The 19,132-nt window shown below is 53.0% G+C and overlaps 6 protein-coding genes across 6 annotated transcripts; 3 read left to right on the forward strand and 3 right to left on the reverse strand.

The window, feature by feature from the left end:
• Positions 1-52: 52 nt before the first annotated feature.
• Positions 53-187, forward strand: PtrM4_122020 (uncharacterized protein; the record flags this gene model as incomplete). The annotated part of the gene is made up of 1 exon (XM_066108496.1): positions 53-187. The coding sequence occupies one exon, from the start codon at positions 53-55 to the stop codon at positions 185-187; it is 135 nt and encodes a 44-aa protein (XP_065961681.1).
• Positions 188-555: 368 nt separating this feature from the next.
• Positions 556-1,323, forward strand: PtrM4_122030 (uncharacterized protein; the record flags this gene model as incomplete). The annotated part of the gene is made up of 2 exons (XM_066108497.1): positions 556-961; positions 1,076-1,323. The coding sequence occupies 2 exons, from the start codon at positions 556-558 to the stop codon at positions 1,321-1,323; spliced, it is 654 nt and encodes a 217-aa protein (XP_065961682.1).
• A 315-nt stretch (positions 1,324-1,638) lies between these two features.
• Positions 1,639-3,267, forward strand: PtrM4_122040 (uncharacterized protein; the record flags this gene model as incomplete). The annotated part of the gene is made up of 2 exons (XM_066108498.1): positions 1,639-2,806; positions 3,002-3,267. The coding sequence occupies 2 exons, from the start codon at positions 1,639-1,641 to the stop codon at positions 3,265-3,267; spliced, it is 1,434 nt and encodes a 477-aa protein (XP_065961683.1).
• A 2,462-nt stretch (positions 3,268-5,729) lies between these two features.
• PtrM4_122050 (Dimer-Tnp-hAT multi-domain protein) lies at positions 5,730-8,408 on the reverse strand (the record flags this gene model as incomplete). The annotated part of the gene is made up of 1 exon (XM_066108499.1): positions 5,730-8,408. The coding sequence occupies one exon, from the start codon at positions 8,406-8,408 to the stop codon at positions 5,730-5,732; it is 2,679 nt and encodes an 892-aa protein (XP_065961684.1).
• Positions 8,409-14,660: 6,252 nt separating this feature from the next.
• On the reverse strand, positions 14,661-14,846 carry PtrM4_122060 (uncharacterized protein; the record flags this gene model as incomplete). The annotated part of the gene is made up of 1 exon (XM_066108500.1): positions 14,661-14,846. The coding sequence occupies one exon, from the start codon at positions 14,844-14,846 to the stop codon at positions 14,661-14,663; it is 186 nt and encodes a 61-aa protein (XP_065961685.1).
• Positions 14,847-16,654: 1,808 nt separating this feature from the next.
• PtrM4_122070 (uncharacterized protein) lies at positions 16,655-17,350 on the reverse strand (the record flags this gene model as incomplete). The annotated part of the gene is made up of 1 exon (XM_066108501.1): positions 16,655-17,350. The coding sequence occupies one exon, from the start codon at positions 17,348-17,350 to the stop codon at positions 16,655-16,657; it is 696 nt and encodes a 231-aa protein (XP_065961686.1).
• Between the last annotated feature and the right edge of the window lie 1,782 nt (positions 17,351-19,132).

Genomic DNA, 19,132 nt, shown 5'->3' on the forward strand with positions numbered 1-19,132 from the left:
ATATCGTACTATTTGCACCCACTGAGTGTAGTCAAAGTCTCTAACGGCAAGTATGAGGTGGCGCTTTTCCCCGCTCCTCGCACTGCAATTGGCCGGCTGCTCACCGGTCATAGCGCACGTCACCGCTACGGACGCTATTGTACCCTGTGAACCATGGAAGGCTCGATCAAAACGCGCATTGCCATAGGTCATGCAAACACTTCCCCGCTGGGAAACGCACGGGTATAATGACTTGCACTTGCATTGTTGCACTTTGGGCCAACTGTCTCGTTTGTCCTTCACTTTTTAGGGTTCACCGTCAATCAACTTATCACCATGGTGAGCGTAGCGTCCGTGATAGTAGTATTGTCCACATCAGTGTTGAATACCTCAACTTCACACAACCAGTTGAGCTTTCTACAACCTCGAAGCGAACCCTGTACGAACTTTCACGACCAAGACCACAACATTTAATCTAACACCTCTCACGGCCCGGTACTGCGAAAGAGGAACACATAACGCGTACTAGTCATGTACTTCCCCCAAGACTTCGTACAAACTCGACAGAGAAAAGCCATGACCGACGACTACCGCGTAGCGAAGAAGCAGAAAGAATCTTCTACAGCATACACATACCAGCGACTTCCCCAATATGGAGCCTATCGTCAAGGAACCCAACGAGCATTTCCACCGCATATCGGACAGCAAGCGACACCAAGTCAATATCCAAAGCTATGTGCTCCACAAATATACGTCCACACTTCGGCCGACGCCCAGCTCGCTGCTTACAAAGATGCCTTCATCACCAAGGCATGGCATGATGAGTGGCAGAAGGCACCGGAGGATTTTGGACCGGCGAGGCCTATGGTGTTGCTCAATCAGCCCGCGAGAATCAACTTGCCCAGACACGCACTTCGAACAAAAGACGTTCATCTCAACCACTGGGATTGTGCACATGAGCCTGAGGGTGCCAAGACCCAGCGTCAGACATTGGAGCAAGAGACAGCAAAGAAGAAGGAGAAGATGAGTGTAATAGAAGCGATGAAGCAAGAGCAGAGGAGGATAATGGTCAAGCAGGCCGCACTGAACGCGCAAGTCATCGACCTTACCGACGACGATGTCCCAAGTGCCTCATCACTGTGGATGTATCATGGGGTTGACAACACGGAAAACTATCCCCCAGTCTGCAACAATCGGCCTTGGAATTATGTGGAAGGCATGACGGACTATGACTGCTTCCTTTCTGGACTCCCGTTCGACATGTCCGTACTGAATACAAACTGGGACACGATGTGGGGTCCGCAAAACGGGTACAGTTCGCAACAAAGTTATGGTGTTTCTTAGATGGGTGTGCCCGTCTACTGTGTTTACTTTCAAAAGCGTTATTCATGGGTGAATGGCGATTTCACCACAAAAGTACTACGACTTGATGAGTCCCCGGAGTTTTCGGGCAACAATTTTACGACTTCACTTGGTTTCTGCGTCACTACGGTTACACTTTGTACTCGTCTAATTCACTTAATTTCCTCTTCTCTTCTTGTCTATAGAAATTCTCTTCCCTTCTCAATGAAAGTACCTTACCATTACCTTAATCAACCACACTCCTGAAGAATCAACTCATACCCTCTCCCACACTCTGAAAGATTCTAAAGTCACAACATGACCCAGCCTTTCCATTGTCCCGACTTTAATATGTTGCTGGAGCACAACAACCGCGACAATATAACTGCGGGGAACAATCCTGCCACTGTCTTAGAGAATACGATTGATCCGTCACTCGAATACATTCCTAGGGGATTACCCTTTGCAGGCTACGAATCGCAGAACCGCCACAATCAAGTCCCTGCCCCGCAAACGACTGACAATCATCGTCCAACTGCTCACGAGGCTTCACGCTCAATGCCTGCCCCGCCGCCTGTTCGCAATGTCCCACAGTCAGGTAATCCCCGCAGCCAGTTCCTCTCGGGAATTCCACTTCATGATTACATGTTTCCGCAGGGCGGTCTTATCAACGCCACGGTCGTCGATATCATCGTGATCTTTCCGCAGTGGTTCCGCAACCCATATATTCTGGAACGCTTCCTGAACAATGGCATCACCGCAAACATCCAGTTTGTCATCTTGGACGAATACCGACACCTTGGCCTCACTTCAGTGGAACAGCTAGAACGCGCTAGAGATCATCTATCTGACACATACAGGAAACAGATGAGGAAGTACTTGGATTCCAAGTGGACCAAGCAGACTCACCGGGCACCATATGGCTGGAATACGCAGACCATGTCAATCCACGACTTCAAGCCAGAGTCTATGGTGTCCGGTGGTCCATATGAAGCTCCACCATCTATACCCTTCAAAGACCTAGCTATCGGCCTCAAGAAGCTTCCCGTGGGGAGTGACGCGGGCGACTTGACACGCGCGCTGGATTACGCCATGCAAAACTATAAGCTGGATGAGCATGGCCACCCGGTCGATTTCGTCTTCCCAGACGACATTCACCTCATCTTGGACGCAATCGGTCGTACAGTGGTTACTGCAGGTAACGCCGACGTATCCATCATCATTCGATATCACAACATCATTCGAGAACATGAGGCGGTGCGACGTAAGAAGCTTGCGGAGGACCGTAGGCAGACGGCTGATGAACGCAGACAACAGGAGTTGGCAGTAGAGGCTGCTAATCAGTCCATGAATCAGGATCATGAACATCAGATTCCTACGCAGCAGTCATCACTGTATGGATATGGACAGATGGACTGGCAAGTCCCGCAGCCTGCACCACAACACTACCAGTCAGACGGTGAGTATGGCGGCATGTCGTCTACTGGTATGGGCTTCCATCCACCACGCACATACTCCCAAGATGCAGCCGCAGCCGTCGCGTCAAGACTAACATCTTACGGCACACCCCAGACCACCACCTCCCTCCCTCCCATCCCCTCCATCTGCGTCTTCTCGCCCTCCGATGACGACACCTCACAACCTCCACCCCAGCAGTCTTGGCAGCCGCAGGACCCCGTAGCCGCCCAACAGCAAATCGAAGATTGGGTAGCTGCAAACAAGACGTTCGACCTAAACGGTGTGCCCCAGTGTTCTATGCACCCCGCCATGCTTCTCCGAGAGTGCGCAGACCGGTTTGCAGCGGATGATACGAGTGATATTGCGCGCGCGGCGAGGTGGGCGGTGGCGCTTGGAGATTCGGACGTTTTGGAGTGGACGGTGGGCGATGCGGAGATGATTGTTGGACTGTTGGATGCGGCGGCGAACGGGTTTGAGGGATTTATTTGAGAGACGGGGGCTGCTGGGAAGGGACGGTATGGTGTGAGGAGGAAAGATGGGTGTACAGCTATTGTTTTGCGGTAGTATGAGCAGGGCATGGTATTGAATGGACAGCAGTGGGCTCCTAGGGAGTGGAGATCGAGACAAAGTTACACTAGCCTAGTGCCTCAAGCAAAGGCATATACGAATTCATGAATACAGTACGTTTTTGTAACATCTCGTTTTCTTTGTGAAGCCTAACACAGTCGTCAAGCTGAAACTCAAAGAGGGTATCAGGAATGCACTGAAGCCTTTCTTGTGTATTGACGTCAAACTCTCAAGTCATTCAAACTAGTTGCCGCTCACTCCGTAAGTCGTAGCTGGTGGGGAACTCCAAAGCCCCCCCAATTTCATGCTGCAGTCCACTCAGTCCAACAAGCTTCTCTCAAAAACCACGGTGCTCAAAAGATTCCAAATTATCAGTGATGACCGGGGCGGACGACTTTGCCATCGCAAACTGACTTCTGCCAACTTCCCGTTCGTCCTTTGCATTGCAACGACGACTGGAAAATAGATCCTGGGAATTAGTTTGCAGTTGATCGTCTCTCACCCTACATTCATGTCGCTTGCACCGACATTCCTATGTTAATTGCAAGGCTGCTCTTCCTTCATCCTACACTCATAGCACTTGCACAGACAGTCCCATTGTACTGGTAAGGCTTAAATCATGTTCATACATATTTCATATCCACATCCCCCACTCAATTCCTGCTTCAAGCCAAACGAGCCACACACATCGCCTAGGCATTACATGACTGCCGATCCCAGTCTGCAAACAGCAGCAGATCATCATCGTCTACCCGTGCCCACAATCCTTTGTCGGCGGCCGGCTCAGCCAGCCAGATAGCCAGCCAGTGGGGGGCGAAAACAGACGTGCAGCCAACAGCATTCCTAATCTGCGTTGATCCTGCAATGCGCAAGGCTAGACGGTTCGTACGAACGTAGTAACAAGGACACGATAGCGGTAAACCAAAGCGGTTGCGGCCGTTCCGTCTGTACGTTTATCCCAGCCTATGATCCTACATGTCCCAAATTTAGCTGCCTGGCTACCAAACCAACAATCCTGAACGCCTCATCCTTTTCACGCCGCGGTATCCTTTTTCGGCATGTAGAAGCGGCAGGCAGACACCGAATGAATCGACCCCCATCGCCATCGCCTGATACTCAAAACATGCCTATGTAGGTGTGTGTCCAAGCTGAGCTGAACCAATATAGCTATACGATAGATACACCAAACGGCCACGCCGAACGACCCCATGGATTGGCCCAGCCTACAAGAGCAGTCATGCCAACGAACAGAACCACACGATGCACCTGGACCCTTACGCAGAACATGATCCCATGCACGCATACGCATACGCATGGCATACGCCTCTCGCAACCCAGCTCTCCACCACGATACACACAGATGACATCCCAAGACAGGCATCTAGACCCCCGCTCCCAAGTTGCCCGTTTCGCGACTGTCGATCGCAAAGAGGATACCGGAAACGACGGATTCCGCGTTCGAAACGGTTGTGTTGGGTTTTGGTGCGGCATGGCTGCTAGGTACTTGCGGGTTTGAAGGCAGGCGAGACCCGCATTTGCGCCACGCCATGCAAAGTCTCGCTTCGTGGGCGCAACGGGGCGTCTGGCAAACGATAGCGACGGCGATGGCGATGGCGAAATAGGCTGTGGAGGATGAGGCGCTGTCTGTCTGCCTGCCTGCCTGGAAGCGAGCAAGCAAGCAAGCAAACAGATTCAAGACAGACGCATGAATCTTCCAACGCATCCCATGCCATCCACCTCCTCAGTCACCCACCAAACGAACAAACCCGCACCCCACGAATCGCACCCTGCCCCATCCCATCCCAAAGGATCCTCGCCTACCACACCCAACCTGCCCACTATGTGGCTTACACATGCGTTGGCTGCCTTACTTCCAAGTTCCCACCCCGATGGGAAACAAAAGTGCGCCCATTTACGGTAATTCCAAATCTGCGTGGCTACCTGAAGAGGATTCCGCCGTGACCGCATTCGTATACCCTGTTCCTCTTTTTTTCCTCGCTCGTATCTGCAGTTGTTCTGTATGATTGGACAGGGGGGCCTGAATCAGAAGGTGCCGAGGTAGGGGATGTGGGTGGGGTGTTGGGATTGGCTGGGATTGACTGTAGCGAGGCTTGGGAGAAGGGAGCGGGAGGCTGAATGGGGTCGTTGTGGATGCGACTGACGTTGCGTGGGCCCTGTGCTGGAGGGACATTTTTTTTCGTTTTTTTGTTGAGCGCAGAGATGGCAACAAACAAAACAACCAACATTTGAGGCATAGATGTTGATTGACTGGCTCATTTCTTAGGGCTACAGTTTGTTTGTTTGAGTTGATGAGACTGAAGAGCCAATTTTTGGTTGGTTGATTGATTGAATATTGATAGACTTAAGGTTCTGAAGGGACGTTTCTATGACAATTCTGCAGGCGGCTCTTCCCACGTTCCTATCGCAAACTCTTCCGTGAGCTCCTCATCAGTATGCTTTGCTGCTGTTGTCGTGCTTGGTGTTGTAAAACCTGCACGAGTCCACCGTTGCAAGCACACCAAAGCAGCCAGTAACTGCGCGCCAATTTTCCGCCTTTGTGGCTCAATTATATCGCCAGTTCCCGCAAAAACGCGCTCACAATCAGAGCTGGAGGCGGGTATAGTCAACACGTCGATCGCCAATCGTGAAAGATGTGGATACTTCGGCTTCAACGATAACCAGTACTGTACAGCTGTTGGACCCTCCTTGTGTTGATCAGACGTCCACATAGGCTCTTTTAACCAGCTATCGTACTCATCCTCCACCTCCAATGTATGCTCGCCGTCCTCATCTAGTATAGCGTCGATAGCGTCGTCAAAGCTGCTCATGGTAGGTTTTGGCGCAGGGGTTGGTGTTGTGGCAGCAGCGGCAGGCTTGTAGGCAGCCCAAACCCGCAGAAACTTCGCGTGCGCGGTGCTCAATTGTGTAGGTTTGTCGCGCCAGAAGCGCTTAGAGTATGTTTTATATCGTGGATGTAGTGCCGTAGCTGCGTAGTAAATGGGACTTTGGAGGATCTTAGTAAAGTAATTGCTCGCTTTTCGCCTCGCGGCTCGCAGGTTGATCGGGATGTGATCTTCGGGCGCCTCAGATGGCTCGTGGTTGACCGATTCGTATGGCCGAAGGCGTGCATCCAGCTCAGTTATCACACTCTCAAATACTGGGATGACCTCGTAGAGTGCGCCAAAACGGCCACACTTGCCGCGGCCTTGGAGGCGATCTGTAGCAAACTTGAGCGGCTGCAGTATCGCCATGTACTCAGTAATCACCGCCCAGTCAGCCGCCGTAAGGCCGTCTGACCTCATCCACCGCGGCACATCAGGCAGCTTGTTTCCTCTAATAGCTGCCTGTTCGTCAGCCTGTTCAGTCTCGCGAATGTGGTACGTGGCGTATGCGTTGATAGCTTGTTGGAGCTGAACTCCGCGCTTAAAGCAGTCGTAATAGCTGTTCCAACGTGTAACACACGGCTTAATTGGCTCGCGAGTGCCGCCGCTGGCGCCTGTGGGCATGCTGTTAACTGCCTCGCGTTGGCAATCTTCAAAAATACTCCACTGCTTCGGCGTGTTGATGTAGTTGATAATATCAAGATACACGCCAAGCGGTCCTTCTTTCCGCCACTCCTTCATGTAAAAATCCTCCATCTTTGTGTTCTCCAGGGCGTTGTTATACGCGTCAGCATCCCTCCCGAACATAATCGTTTGGCCAACAAGGTTAAGTATGTGGCAAGCGCAGCGGAGGCGGCGATCGGAGGCAGAAAAGTGGTACATCGCGGCGAGTTTGTTAACAGCGGTGTCGTTATTGTAAGCGTTATCGAGCACAAAGTAGCCGAGTTTGCTGCGATTAATGCTGAAGGATTGCAGGATTTTGGTTACAGCGTCAGCTATCGCCTCACCAGTGTGGGCACCCACCAGCTGCGGCAGCGCGATGGGTAGGTCAACTATCGCGCCCTTACTGTTGGCGTAGTGAGCAACTACAGAAAAGAAGCCACGTTTGCCGCCTTTTGTCGTCCACCCATCGAAGCTTATATGTACCTTGCTCTCGGCTTCAGCCAACGCGCGCACCACCTGAGGCCGTAGCCAACTGTACAACCTCATCACGAACGCTGACACGCTGTTATGAGACCTCCATAACGCCGCCTCTGCCTCAGGATTAGCAAGCCTGATCATCTTGCGAAAAGCCGGCGTCTCAAACTCGCGGAGTGGTCTGTTGTTGTCGACCAGCCAGAGCGCAGCTGCCTGCCGAAATTCTTGTACGTCGAAGTTTCCTATAGTCTTGTACGCCTCTAGACTAAATTTGACACCGCTTAGAGCTGCCTGACGAAGTGATTGTTGTCCATGTTTGCGGAGAGGTTTGCTTAGGATTGGACCATCTTTGCTGAGCCGATGACCAGGTTTATCAAGCTGGAGGTGCCCGTTGGCGGCAGTGGTTGACTTCGTTACTCGGTGTACACCATTAGGTAGCTTATGAATATGACAGTACTTGCACACAAAGTACAACTCATCTGGGTGGTGAGTACCCTCCTTCCAGACACGCCAGCCGTGTTGAAAAATCCAGCTTGCCTTGCCTCGTGGAGTGCTCAGCGGCGCGACAAACCCCTTTAATCGCGACCAATCGACGCCCTCAAAGTCGCGAAAATCGACGCTCACAGCGCTATCCTCCTCCACCGAAGCCTCAGTGGCAGCGCTAGAGAAAGCTAAAGGCTGTACAATAGAGTCCTCTGGCTTATCAAACATTAACTGCGACTCCCAGGCTGGCTCATCAGTGAGCCGAGAGGCTTGTGAGGCAGCCAAAATAGGCAGTGGTGATGCCCGCCGAGGGCGCTCCTCGGGTTGTTGTACAGGCTTACATGGCGGTTCAATAGCCCGTGTGGGCGGCTCGATAACTTGTGTAGGCGGCTCTGTAGGCGGATCCGGCGTACTTTCTGGCAGCTCTATCGGCTGGGTTGGCTGACTGCCGTCACCCAACAGCGCTTTGAGCGTAGGTTTGCGCGTACGTTGTGCTCGCTTGAAGGGAGTATCAGCTTCTTCGGCAGCCTCGGGCTTGCGTTTTGCTGGTATAGAGGGCATGGATAAGGCTAAAAGTAAGCCGGAGCCGCGAGAAAGTAAGGTGTTGTTAAATGTTATAAGCCTGATGTCAGTAGCACTAGGAATAGAACATGTGTGAATCGTGTTGTGTATTGTGCTACAGGAATTGAGATCTATGTCTCTGCCAGCTAGCGTTGTGGGCGCTAAGCCTCGTACGTACTAGCCTGGAGTGAGTGAGAGATGGGATGGAACCTAGGTCATATAACTTACACGCGAGTAGGCTTAGTAAGCAAGATCCAACACTAAGAATTCGTCGTTGAGCAGCTATCCCAGAGGCCTCACCTAGGTATCCCCCTCCCTCGCTTACTATCAAACAACACCAATCCTATCAACATTTTGTTCTCAAGATTGGTTGATTGATTGACAGAAATACAGTGGCTAACTGTTGGTTAGTTGGTTGGCTCCGAATCAAACAAATCAAACAACAATATTGATGAGATATTGATTACTGACAACCTTGGTTGAGCGTTAGGTGGATGAGTTGGTGGTGGTGGGAGGTGTGTACGTTCGTACCTCACACAAAGACACGTGATAGGTAACATCGTCGCAACCGTCCTTCATTTACAATTCACTATAGCAACTATCTGCACCTCCCCCAAACCAATTACCCCATAGCTCAACCGAAAAAAAGAAAAAAAGCGCCACACGACAACTACCCATTTCGCAATACCTACCTACCTACTCCTCGCACTCTCACTCGCTCAAACTGCTGAAATAGGAATGGAATGTAAACACCGTCATCGGTGTTTACAATCAGCCCTAACTCACATGCCGAGGCGAGTACATCTTCTCCAAACTTTTTTCCCAACCAAACTAGCTGCAAAAACTCTAAAATTTACGAAACAGGAAATACGACTACAATAACTCCGACATGGAACGAGCGTTTGCGGTTTCGTTCCTCCACTTCCCTAACGGCAAAGATGACGCCCAGGTACGGCCAATATTTTCTCGTGATGAAATCGGCATCGAGGGGGCTCGTATCTGTAATGTCGGTGCCGGTGCATCAGCCAGTTTTTTTCCTTGTAGCCGAGATCTCGTATTTCGGTTTCAACGGCGGCGGACGGTGGGGGTTGGAGGTGTCGTAGACGGAGGTTTCGTATCATTGTCATCATGGTCCGATCGGTGGTATGGGTGATGCCGAGGTATTCTACACTGCTTATGGTGTTTACAGTGTGTAGAAATAAACTTTACTACTGTATACATATATGCATGCCACCGCAGACACGTGCGAAACCCCTTACCCAATTACCTCTCAACCCTCCCTTCCAGCCCTCCATGTCGCGGTCAAAACACCCAAACAATCCCATCACCCCCTTCATCCCCATTCTCATCTCGGTCCTCCGCTCCCCTCCTCTCCATTCATCCATCATCCACCCCCACAGCCGTGCACAGCACACGCGTCCCCTCCCCCACTACCTCTCCCCATGCGCCGAAGAAAAAAAAGGGGCTTCCTTCAACATCGTACGTTCCCTCCCCACCAGCCCGCCAGTGCCATCGTGGGGGGAGGAAGATCTACAGATCAGTAAGTAACAGATAGACAAAGAAACGGCCTTGCGCGTAAGTAAGCTTCGGTCCTTCTACAATCCCTGTGCGTAACCCTTTCACGTGTCTCGGTTCGGCATATTGAATTCCTTCCCCCCTCTCCCTCGGCAGCGGAGAGAGCGAGGTTTGCGTTTATTTTGCCGATGTAGGCACGGCATCTAGACTTGGGTTACTGGGATGGGGGTTTGGAGGGTATGTACAGGGAGGGAGGAAGGGGGCGTATGACGTAGATTTACCGTTAAAAGCGCCGAGAATAGGGATACATACACTGCCTACCCATACCTACATACCGCATCTTTCCATATACCTACGCTACACTATTAAGGCTGGTAAGGTAGCCTTACCGCTACATTCCAGCAGCCGAGTGACGTACATAACCCACCGTAGGTATGATAGCAAAACGTACATATCCCCGTATACCCCCGACAGCGGCGGCCCCGGCGGCGGTGTTGTACATGTGTAAATGTGGGGCTAGATTATGTACATGATGTACAGTATACCGGACAGCCAAGACAGGTACGGTAAATCATAGCCAGCCTTATACACAAGTCCGTTATCCGGTGTCCGTGATTTGCGGCTTCCGGGGGGCAACGAGGCAACGGAACGGAAGCAGAAAATGAGGCTCTGGCTTACGCAGACATGCATGCATGCAAATCTTCCATCTTTTCAGTCTTCGCCCTCGTGTGCTATACGAAATACCGCGCCATGCGTCGCTGTCTGAATGTACCTACAGTAAAGATGTCATCGCATCGGATATTACAACCTACATTCTGCTATAACCCCACCCCACCCAGCACCCAGCACCGACACCGCCCACCAACACCCTGTTCTGCCCTGTCCTGCCCTGTCCTGCCCTGTCCTGCCCTGTCCTGCCCTGTCCTGCCCTGTCCTGCCCTGTCCTGCCCTGCCTCCACCTCTCACGCACCACCCCGTTCAGCCCTGCAACCCCGCGCCCCATCTCCTCGTTCTCGGTCTCGGTCTCTCCCTATTTTCCTTTCTAGAACGAAACAGGGCAATTTTGCGCGCGCACGCAGGGCACGCGACATATGAAGGGTCAAATCTCATTCGGTAAACGGTGTTTCAGGTGTTTGCGGGAAATTTCCAAACGGGCGAGTAGAGTAGAGTAGCGGAGGTGGGGTGGGGGACGCAGACGGGTGGAAGGTAGGGGGTTATTATTAGATTTGCAGTGGAAGGATCGATGATGGGGGATAACGGTTTTTTTGCTTGCGGCTTGCGCTTGCTAACTAGGTGTGGGCTGTTCCTGTTGCTGGACGCTGGATGCGTACATGTTTGATCAGGCCGTGGCGAATGCGGCGCATTTAGTATACAGTACGGTATACCTAACAGCCAGCCAGCCAGGCAAGCAAGGCAAGGCAGAACGAGCGTGTATACGTGGCGGGGGGCCTAGTTAGCCTACCTGAGCCAGTGCGCTGAACGCTGAACACACATGGAATACAACATAGAACCCACGGCATGTAACGTACGTACAAGTATAACCACACGCGACTACACGTATTACACAAAGAATCCGCAGAACTAGGAATTTGCTTCTTCTCACTCGCTCAACCCACTCCCACTCTCATTACCGGGAAACCCATTATTTCCGCCGCGACCGCCGCCGCCGCCAACGAAACGAAAGAAAAAATCGTTCGTCGCCAAGATCGGACTTTTTCTTCGACCGCTTTGAGTAATTGCGGCGGCCACGAGAGAGAGAGAGAGAGCGGAGACGGCAGAAGACCAAACGAATGAATGAGACCCTAGGCCTGTTGCGGCCGCTTGCGGTGCATGGTCAGAACTAAGGTTCCGGGGCCGAAACTTAGGCGGGCGGGTGAGATTTCTAACCCTCTTTTTCGTTCTTGCTATTCGCTTGTACGTACAGTATGATGACGATGTCGGAGTGGAGGATGACAATGGGGTCGTCTCGCCAAAAACATCCATGTACCTACCCATGGCGTGTGTGCAATCGAGATTGTGTGGAAAAAGACCGGGACCCCGAATCTCTGCGACGCGCATCGGGCCGTAAGACAGATTGGGGTATTAGGTGCGAGCAATAAGTGGTCTGTTTTTGTCACTTGTCTACAGCTAGTTACTGCTCTCGCTTGTGTTTTGTTACAGGCACGTAATAGTTCCAAGTTGTGGGGAATCAAAGTCAAGATGCCGACGGGGTTTGTAACGGCGTATAGGGCGACGAATGATGCGCTGCAAGGTGTCGTGTTTCGTGTGCTACAAGCCCACATATCAAAGGTGGACTGAGTGGCAGATGAATAATCACCCGAAAAGCTATTTTTGCATGTTTTGTAACGTGTCAGGCGAGATGATGGCATGTTTGACATGACGATCAGGAATGGTGACGGGAGCTAGACAAAGGAAAAGACCCTGGGCTGGACTGCAAATCTGCAATCGGACTTTCCGCGTGTCGGTGTTATGAAGCCGTGCAACCGTTTAGAAAGTCCCTAGAAGCATGCCACAGAAGGACGGGTGTGCGGCGCTTGCGGGCGTTGGACCCGGGTGCGAGGCCTCGGGTTCGTGTTCAGCTTCTGACGTGGGTTCTGTAGCGCCAGGTGGGTGTGTGGGTGTGGGCACCAGAGTGGCTGCAGGAGGTAGAGGGGCAGGACTCGCAGGAGGGCGCCTCGGTTTGCAGGCTATAGTATTCGCCCACCGGGGTGTGGCCGCGCGAATTGCGGCGCGCAGATGCGATGCAGCGATGCAGCACGACGAGAGGAGAAGGCGCTGGTTTGGGTCTTGGTCTGCAGACCGCGGGCTTAGGCGAGGCGCGTGGAAGACTGGAAACTGGTGGTCTGGAAGCTCGACGTCGGTCCGTTTAGCGAGAGGAACAGGCCGTGTTGCGCAAACGATTTGTTAGACGGGGTGTCTTGTTGAGTGATCTGGTGGGTTTCCAACGAGTGCTTCCATGACGATATTCCTCTCCTTCTCTGCTTGTCCCTGTCGCAATGTCATTCCATCATCGATGCCGTAGCCAATTAGTCAACCGTATCCCATCTCCTACCTGCGCAATTTAATCATGGATGTTGTACCTCCCTCATCGCGTTACCCCGTGCTCAAAGTACAACTGCCGTGTACCATTAAACCCACTATATTCGTCTTCGATTTTCCGCCACTCAACGACGCAAGGGCTAATTGTATAGCTGCATGGGGACAAGCCTATGCTTCTTACCGTGGCCATGGGTCATTGCGTGCGGCCGTGTCAGGTACCTCAAACGGGCTTTCGGAACGGACATCGCGTGTCGTGGATGGCACAACGTGGTCTTGTATTCGTGCGTTGGAGAGTGATGTGTGAGATGTAAGCGTCCACAGCATTGTTGGGCGTGGAAGCGAGGGGTGAGTCCTTGTTAATCGGTACGACGGGCCTGTCGAGCTGAATAAGTGTCTAATTCGGGTTTTGGCGAAACACTGGCTGGCTGCGTGGAACGCTCATGTCGTGAACCAGAAACCGTTCACCAGTGCCCTTTACCTGATTGTACCTTTAATTATGCTTTGGACTTGTTGCTGGAGTCATACTTTGATGCATGACATACGCAGCCTGGACTGGTCGCCAAAGTAGCCACGCTCTTACTGCTGTGTACCGCCATCAACGGTCAGCTTCATGCTGGGATTTGAAGCACCAATCGACTGTAAGAGCTAGGAAATAACAAAGGGGGAGGCACGCGTGACAGTTGTCAGAAGAGCGCTGTGATGCAAGATTGCAAGGATGAACTGGTTTGGTGAGAGCAGTCAAAAGACGCAAACATTTGGGAGGATGATAGCGACGCGTCCCTCTTGGAAGTGCCAGCCAGTGAGAGTTGCTGATACCGTTCAACGCTCGCTCAATCAGCGCAGCGCAGTCAATGTCGCCGGCGCAGTGGCAACCAACGTTCGCTTATCAGTTAGTAACATATTTCTCCTGATGCACGCCTGCTTAACCACCGGGTTTTCTAATGCCTACCAGGGCGGAATTCACCGGCAACGTTTGGAGCCCAACATAGTCGCACTGGCGAGTCAATCATGGTCGAAAAGAAGAACAAGTCCCCCAAACAGGATTCTGCAGTGCCTCACTGGTGCTCAGGACACGGCCTGATTGGCGTGCCTTGTGAAAGAGGGTAAAACGATAAGCTGGCGACCAAAAGCAGTAATTGTAGACTAGTGAAAAGGTTAGTAGCAGCCTCATGGTCGACACTGTGTATGTGGATCCCGTTGGGTGTCAAGGAAACTGCATCGTGTGTGTGTCTATCGCATGTTTGTAACGCGAACCCGAGAAGGATGTGCTCAATGGAGCCAGCTGAATGGTCCGGGTGTGATGATTAACATTCGGTAACCCTCACAGACATGATGTGCTGTCATCCCCAGAGACGCTTGGCCGTGCTGTCCGTGTCCATAAACGGTAAACGCCCACCGAGCTTTTGTCAACAAAGTGAAGCGATTGCCCCTGTAGGGCGACCATAGCTAAGTTGCAGTCGTTTTATACTTCTGACATGGGTTGTGTCGAGGGTTGCCACTCATGGTCGTGAGTGGAGTATTTGTTTGATCGACGTCCAGTGTGTGTGTGTGTGAGCGGACGGGGTATGGATACATGCGAAGAGTAGCGCGCTCTACGTTGGAAATGAGAGAATCAAAGGAAGGAAAAAACATGTTAAGGGATGAGTTTGTGAGGCGCAAATCCACATGGCTGTGGAGTCTCTGACCTGACTCTGTGTTCTACAGGCAGCAAAAGCAACAACTGCACCCTGATCGCCATGTTGCCATGCGATGTTGCGACTCATGGATCTCCATCCGGGTGTAGCCATCCGGGCGATCATTGTTGTATGTCATATGGAAATCAGGTCCGAGAATTGGGACACGAGTAATTACAGCCACATATGGCAGGAAGTGATGGGCTGGCATGTTGTAGAGACGGATTTTCTACCGACAGTGGTGGCAGGCTGAACATGTCGGTACAGGCCGTACCAGAGTCAGGTCTAGACCGGCTATACAACGGACACATTGGGAGACGGCATTATACTTTGGCCAGGATAGTAATGGGGTGTAGAAGGATGCATTGGGCTGGCAGGCCAGACCTGGCACGGAATAAACAAGACGGGTTGGAGTGAAGAAGAATTGCAGCATATTCGGCGAGATCAACACGCGCCTGCCTTGATTACTATGGTCGTGGAGCTTGGCAAGGTGGCATCGTGATTCGCGCCACAAACGTGTTGACGTTATTGCAAACCATTACTGCAGAGGGAGAAGATCAGCTGCCGAGGATTATTTCCCGCGTTGGCGAGTGGGCGTGAAGGATGATGCAAACAACGGTGGTCGAGTCGGCAGGGGCCGAATCAGTCGCACAAGTAGACGGGCCGGTCGTGTGGCAGTGTCGATGATCTTGGCCGGCGATCTTGAATAGTATCCGCTGACTACATGTGTTGCGACATGTGTTGCAACATGTGTTGCTTACGTATCGCAACCCTTTTGCAAGACAAAGGGGTTTTAGTGGGTCACGTCGATCCGATTCGGCGCGCGCTCAGATCTGAGCTAAACGGCTTTCCCTTGTTGGTGCCGCATCTTGCTTTGGACCAGTGACGAAGGATGCGCCGGGCCTGCACGCTAATGTGCATGGATGGAGTCAATGACGAGTCAGCTACGACTTGAAGTCAAGTGGTGCCTGCAAAATGCAATGCGGTATTGTGTCACGCCAGATGCATCTTGGGCATGCGTGCAGCATGGGTGGAAATGGAGAACTGCATCTAGGGCGAGAGGTGAACTGTGCTGTTGCAAAGACTTGGATGCCTAGAGAAATGAGGCTGAATCGGACCACAGCGTGTCCTTTGGGCCGCTGGTGTGCCGCTGTCAAAAACCGTGAGCTCCTACCCACGAAGCTCGATTCGAGGACGTTTGCTCAACAGCAAAGTATAATGGAAGCGCGGTTTGCGCCACCGCCAATAAGAAAGGAAGGTAATAGGGGTGAGACTGTGTAGGAAAAAGAAAAGTAGAGTGTCGCGGGTTGGCAGAGGTTTCAGGAAGATTGACGCCGCCGGCTGTTGCTGCTATTGGCTCGGCGCGGAACATTCGTTAATCTGATCTTGAAGATCATGGCTGGGAATCCCTGCCGACATGTGCAGAGAAGCACGACAAATCCAAATACAAAACTACACAATGGCAGTACGCAGGTAGACTTGCGGCGCACTGGGTCGCCGAAGACACTCGGGGACGGACTGGTGGCTAGATGGAGACATTGCACGGCTCTGTGCGTACCCGCAGAAAAGGCCGAAGTGCAGATTTGCATGACGATAAGTCGATATCAAGTCGATATCAAGGCGGGGATATGTCAGACAAACAGGCGTACTACTACCAGAACTTGGTATTCCTAGGATCAGCGTCGCCGACCTCAGAGTTGCACGACGTAACATGACAATACGATAACCTGGTCAACAAGCTTCACGGTTGCCGTGACCTCGAGGCCGGGTGCATGCCGGCGGGCGTGTGTAGTGAGGCCGTACACGATAGTGTTTGGATTGGGGGCACTTGCAGGGAACAGGTTGTAAGCTTTTTGGCAATCCATGGGTCGTTGCTCTCTCCCCTTCCACGCGCACAAAGCCTGTGTGTTGGGCAGGCCTTGGCCGGGTCATGATACCGCGAAGCCAATATTTGGCGACTCGTACTTTGGAAGCATCTGGCGGCGGGTAATGCAGTGCGGAACCAGGCCGCGCAGGGCGCTAATCGGCGACGAATCTTGCATCGGGAGCAGATGCAGATGCAGATGCAGAATCAACAGCACGGTCTCGGTCTCGATGGTGAGATGACAGGCCGCACATGTTCGGTCGAGATGATATGGTGGCAGTCGCACAGAGAGCGTGGCCGTGGCTTGGGTAGTGAGGGCTTTTGACATTGTCTTGCTCGACATTGCAGTGGGCAGTGGACACGGCATGAGCCACAAGTGGGATTTGCTGGAACCACCGTTGGTCCCAGAGGGCGGGAAGGTGTACGCCATTCGTTGATAGCGCACAGGTGTCGAGGTGCGGCTGACGTACGAAGCAGCCAACCAAGTGGCAGGTGAGGCAGGGTTTCGTGATGCTATCACTATCGACCAAGCGGAAGAGCCCGCGCCGTGCTCCGAGGAACAGAAGGGGCTCATGGCCATGGGTTGACATTCGGTAGTACATGGGTCTGGCGCGCCGTCGACGACTCTTGCACTTGGGCTTCCAGCCTGCACCGCCGCACCAACGGCCGTTGAGGGAAACCGAATGCGACGGGCTGGCAATTGAGCTTAGCCGACTGAGGTAGATTTGCGGCCTCGGCCTGACGGCAGCCAGGGTGCTGAATCGGCTGGGGGTATCACGATTCGGCGCCATGGGAAGTTCCTCTACCTCGACTGTCGATGAAAGTAAAGGGAGTCGGAAAGGATCGGCCATGGCGACCGTTGAAGGCTGCAAGCGATTACAAGCCAACACTACCAGACGGCGAGGTTGCTTGATTTGAGAGCGTGTGCAGAGTGCAGCAAAAGCGGCTGAGGCTCAGCGAAACAAAGCACCCACTCGGCCGGAAGCTGTGCGTCCCGTAAACTCTAGCCCAGCACCTGGGACACGCCTTGCTGATGTGGGAATAGCATGTACGACCCCGGATCTGAACTTCAGCCACAGCCTGCGCCGCAGAAGAGACGCCACCAAGACAGGGGCCGGCAACACCTCGGCCAAGCCGAATGCAATCGACGGGCGACGGACTGAGCTGGTCGGGGGATCATGATGGTGAAGCATCAACGCATGGGGTTTGCAGCTCGACGAACGAGGCCCGCAGCTACTATTTTGGCTCTGTTGGACATGGGTGTGTGTCGCAACATGCCATGGGGTCCTGTGCCCGCACTGGTCTCAGATTGAGTCGACGACTGGCCAGCGTCTCCACCGATGGCGTCGTAGGGCCTCTCGTCTGGCTGTGAATGGAGAAAGTTGGGCGAGACAGTGGGAGTTGTTGTTTGCAGCCTCACTCTCTTGAATACAGTAGTACTCGGGTGGGCAAGACTCATTGTCGATCCAAAAAAAAAAAAACAAGACCCCAGCAACGTGACTTGGGCCATGATACAATGCCATGGCCATGCTACAATGGAATCTTGATTAACGGTTTTCCCCTTGCCTCTGCGTCCTAAAACGGGTGGGCCAGGCTGGGCTACACTAAGGCTATTCCAAATTGCCATGGCTAGCGCTGAGTGGTGGGGAGTAGAGGGAAGCCGCAGACGTTTCCAGGCAAGCGGGCTCGCTACTTTTCGCTACTCAAGCCGCGCCGGTAGATCAGTTGGCCGCGACCAAGTCACAAACGGCGGCGGGCAAAGACGCGAATAACAATACAAAGACAAACGGACGGCGTGGCCCCCTACACCACCACGGCCAAACGTACTGATGCATCCCAGGCCTGTTCAAGACCGCCCACGACGCTCCCGATGGACGAGTGCACCGCGCTAGACCCGGGAGAACGAACGACAGGCCCGAAAAGGAGTGGTTACAGTGCCAAGCTCTTCACTTCGCCGACCTCGTGTCCTCCAATGCGAGGCCCGCCATGACCGCACTACGCACGCCCGGTCCGCTGCCAGCAACCAACACCCGTTTGATCGACGCCCAAGTGCTGACTGCAACGTGCATCGTGCACAGTGCCGTGCTGAGCAATGGTGGCAGACGTCCAAGACTCCACAAAGACATGATCTTGTGCGTGCGAGAGACGTTGCAATATCCGTCTGGAACCCTTTGTAACAGCGTCATCACGGTACGCACAAGTGAAGCCGAAACTGACCACGCCCTTTTTCCCTGACGCGGCCAGAATCACTCCAAAGCAGAGGGCAACATCATGTCCGCACTGGCACATCCTAGAGCCCGCTGAGGCTGGCTGAGGCTGCCTGCCCCTCAACCTTGGGGACGTCGACATGTTTGGTTTTACACTGCACAGGGGACCTGCTCAGCGTGTGCGCCGAGTGGGGGTATCTTTGACAGTCACCATGCTGTCTACAAAACCCTGTCGGCCACGCTCCTAGTGCACCGCCATGAATCGACAGCGAAACGGCCAGGGCCCCTGGCAACTGCACCCATCCTGCGCGAGCGATGGGCCGCAGACGGGGACGAGCGCGCGCTGTCGGCGGCCAGGGAGCGTCGCAGGGGACCAATTCACTACCGTGGTCCCAGCATGGTAATCCAGCCTGGGCACGCCACTTG

The sequence above is a fragment of the Pyrenophora tritici-repentis genome, chromosome 6 (genome assembly GCF_003171515.1).
Source record: "Pyrenophora tritici-repentis strain M4 chromosome 6, whole genome shotgun sequence".
Classification (NCBI taxonomy): domain Eukaryota; kingdom Fungi; phylum Ascomycota; class Dothideomycetes; order Pleosporales; family Pleosporaceae; genus Pyrenophora; species Pyrenophora tritici-repentis.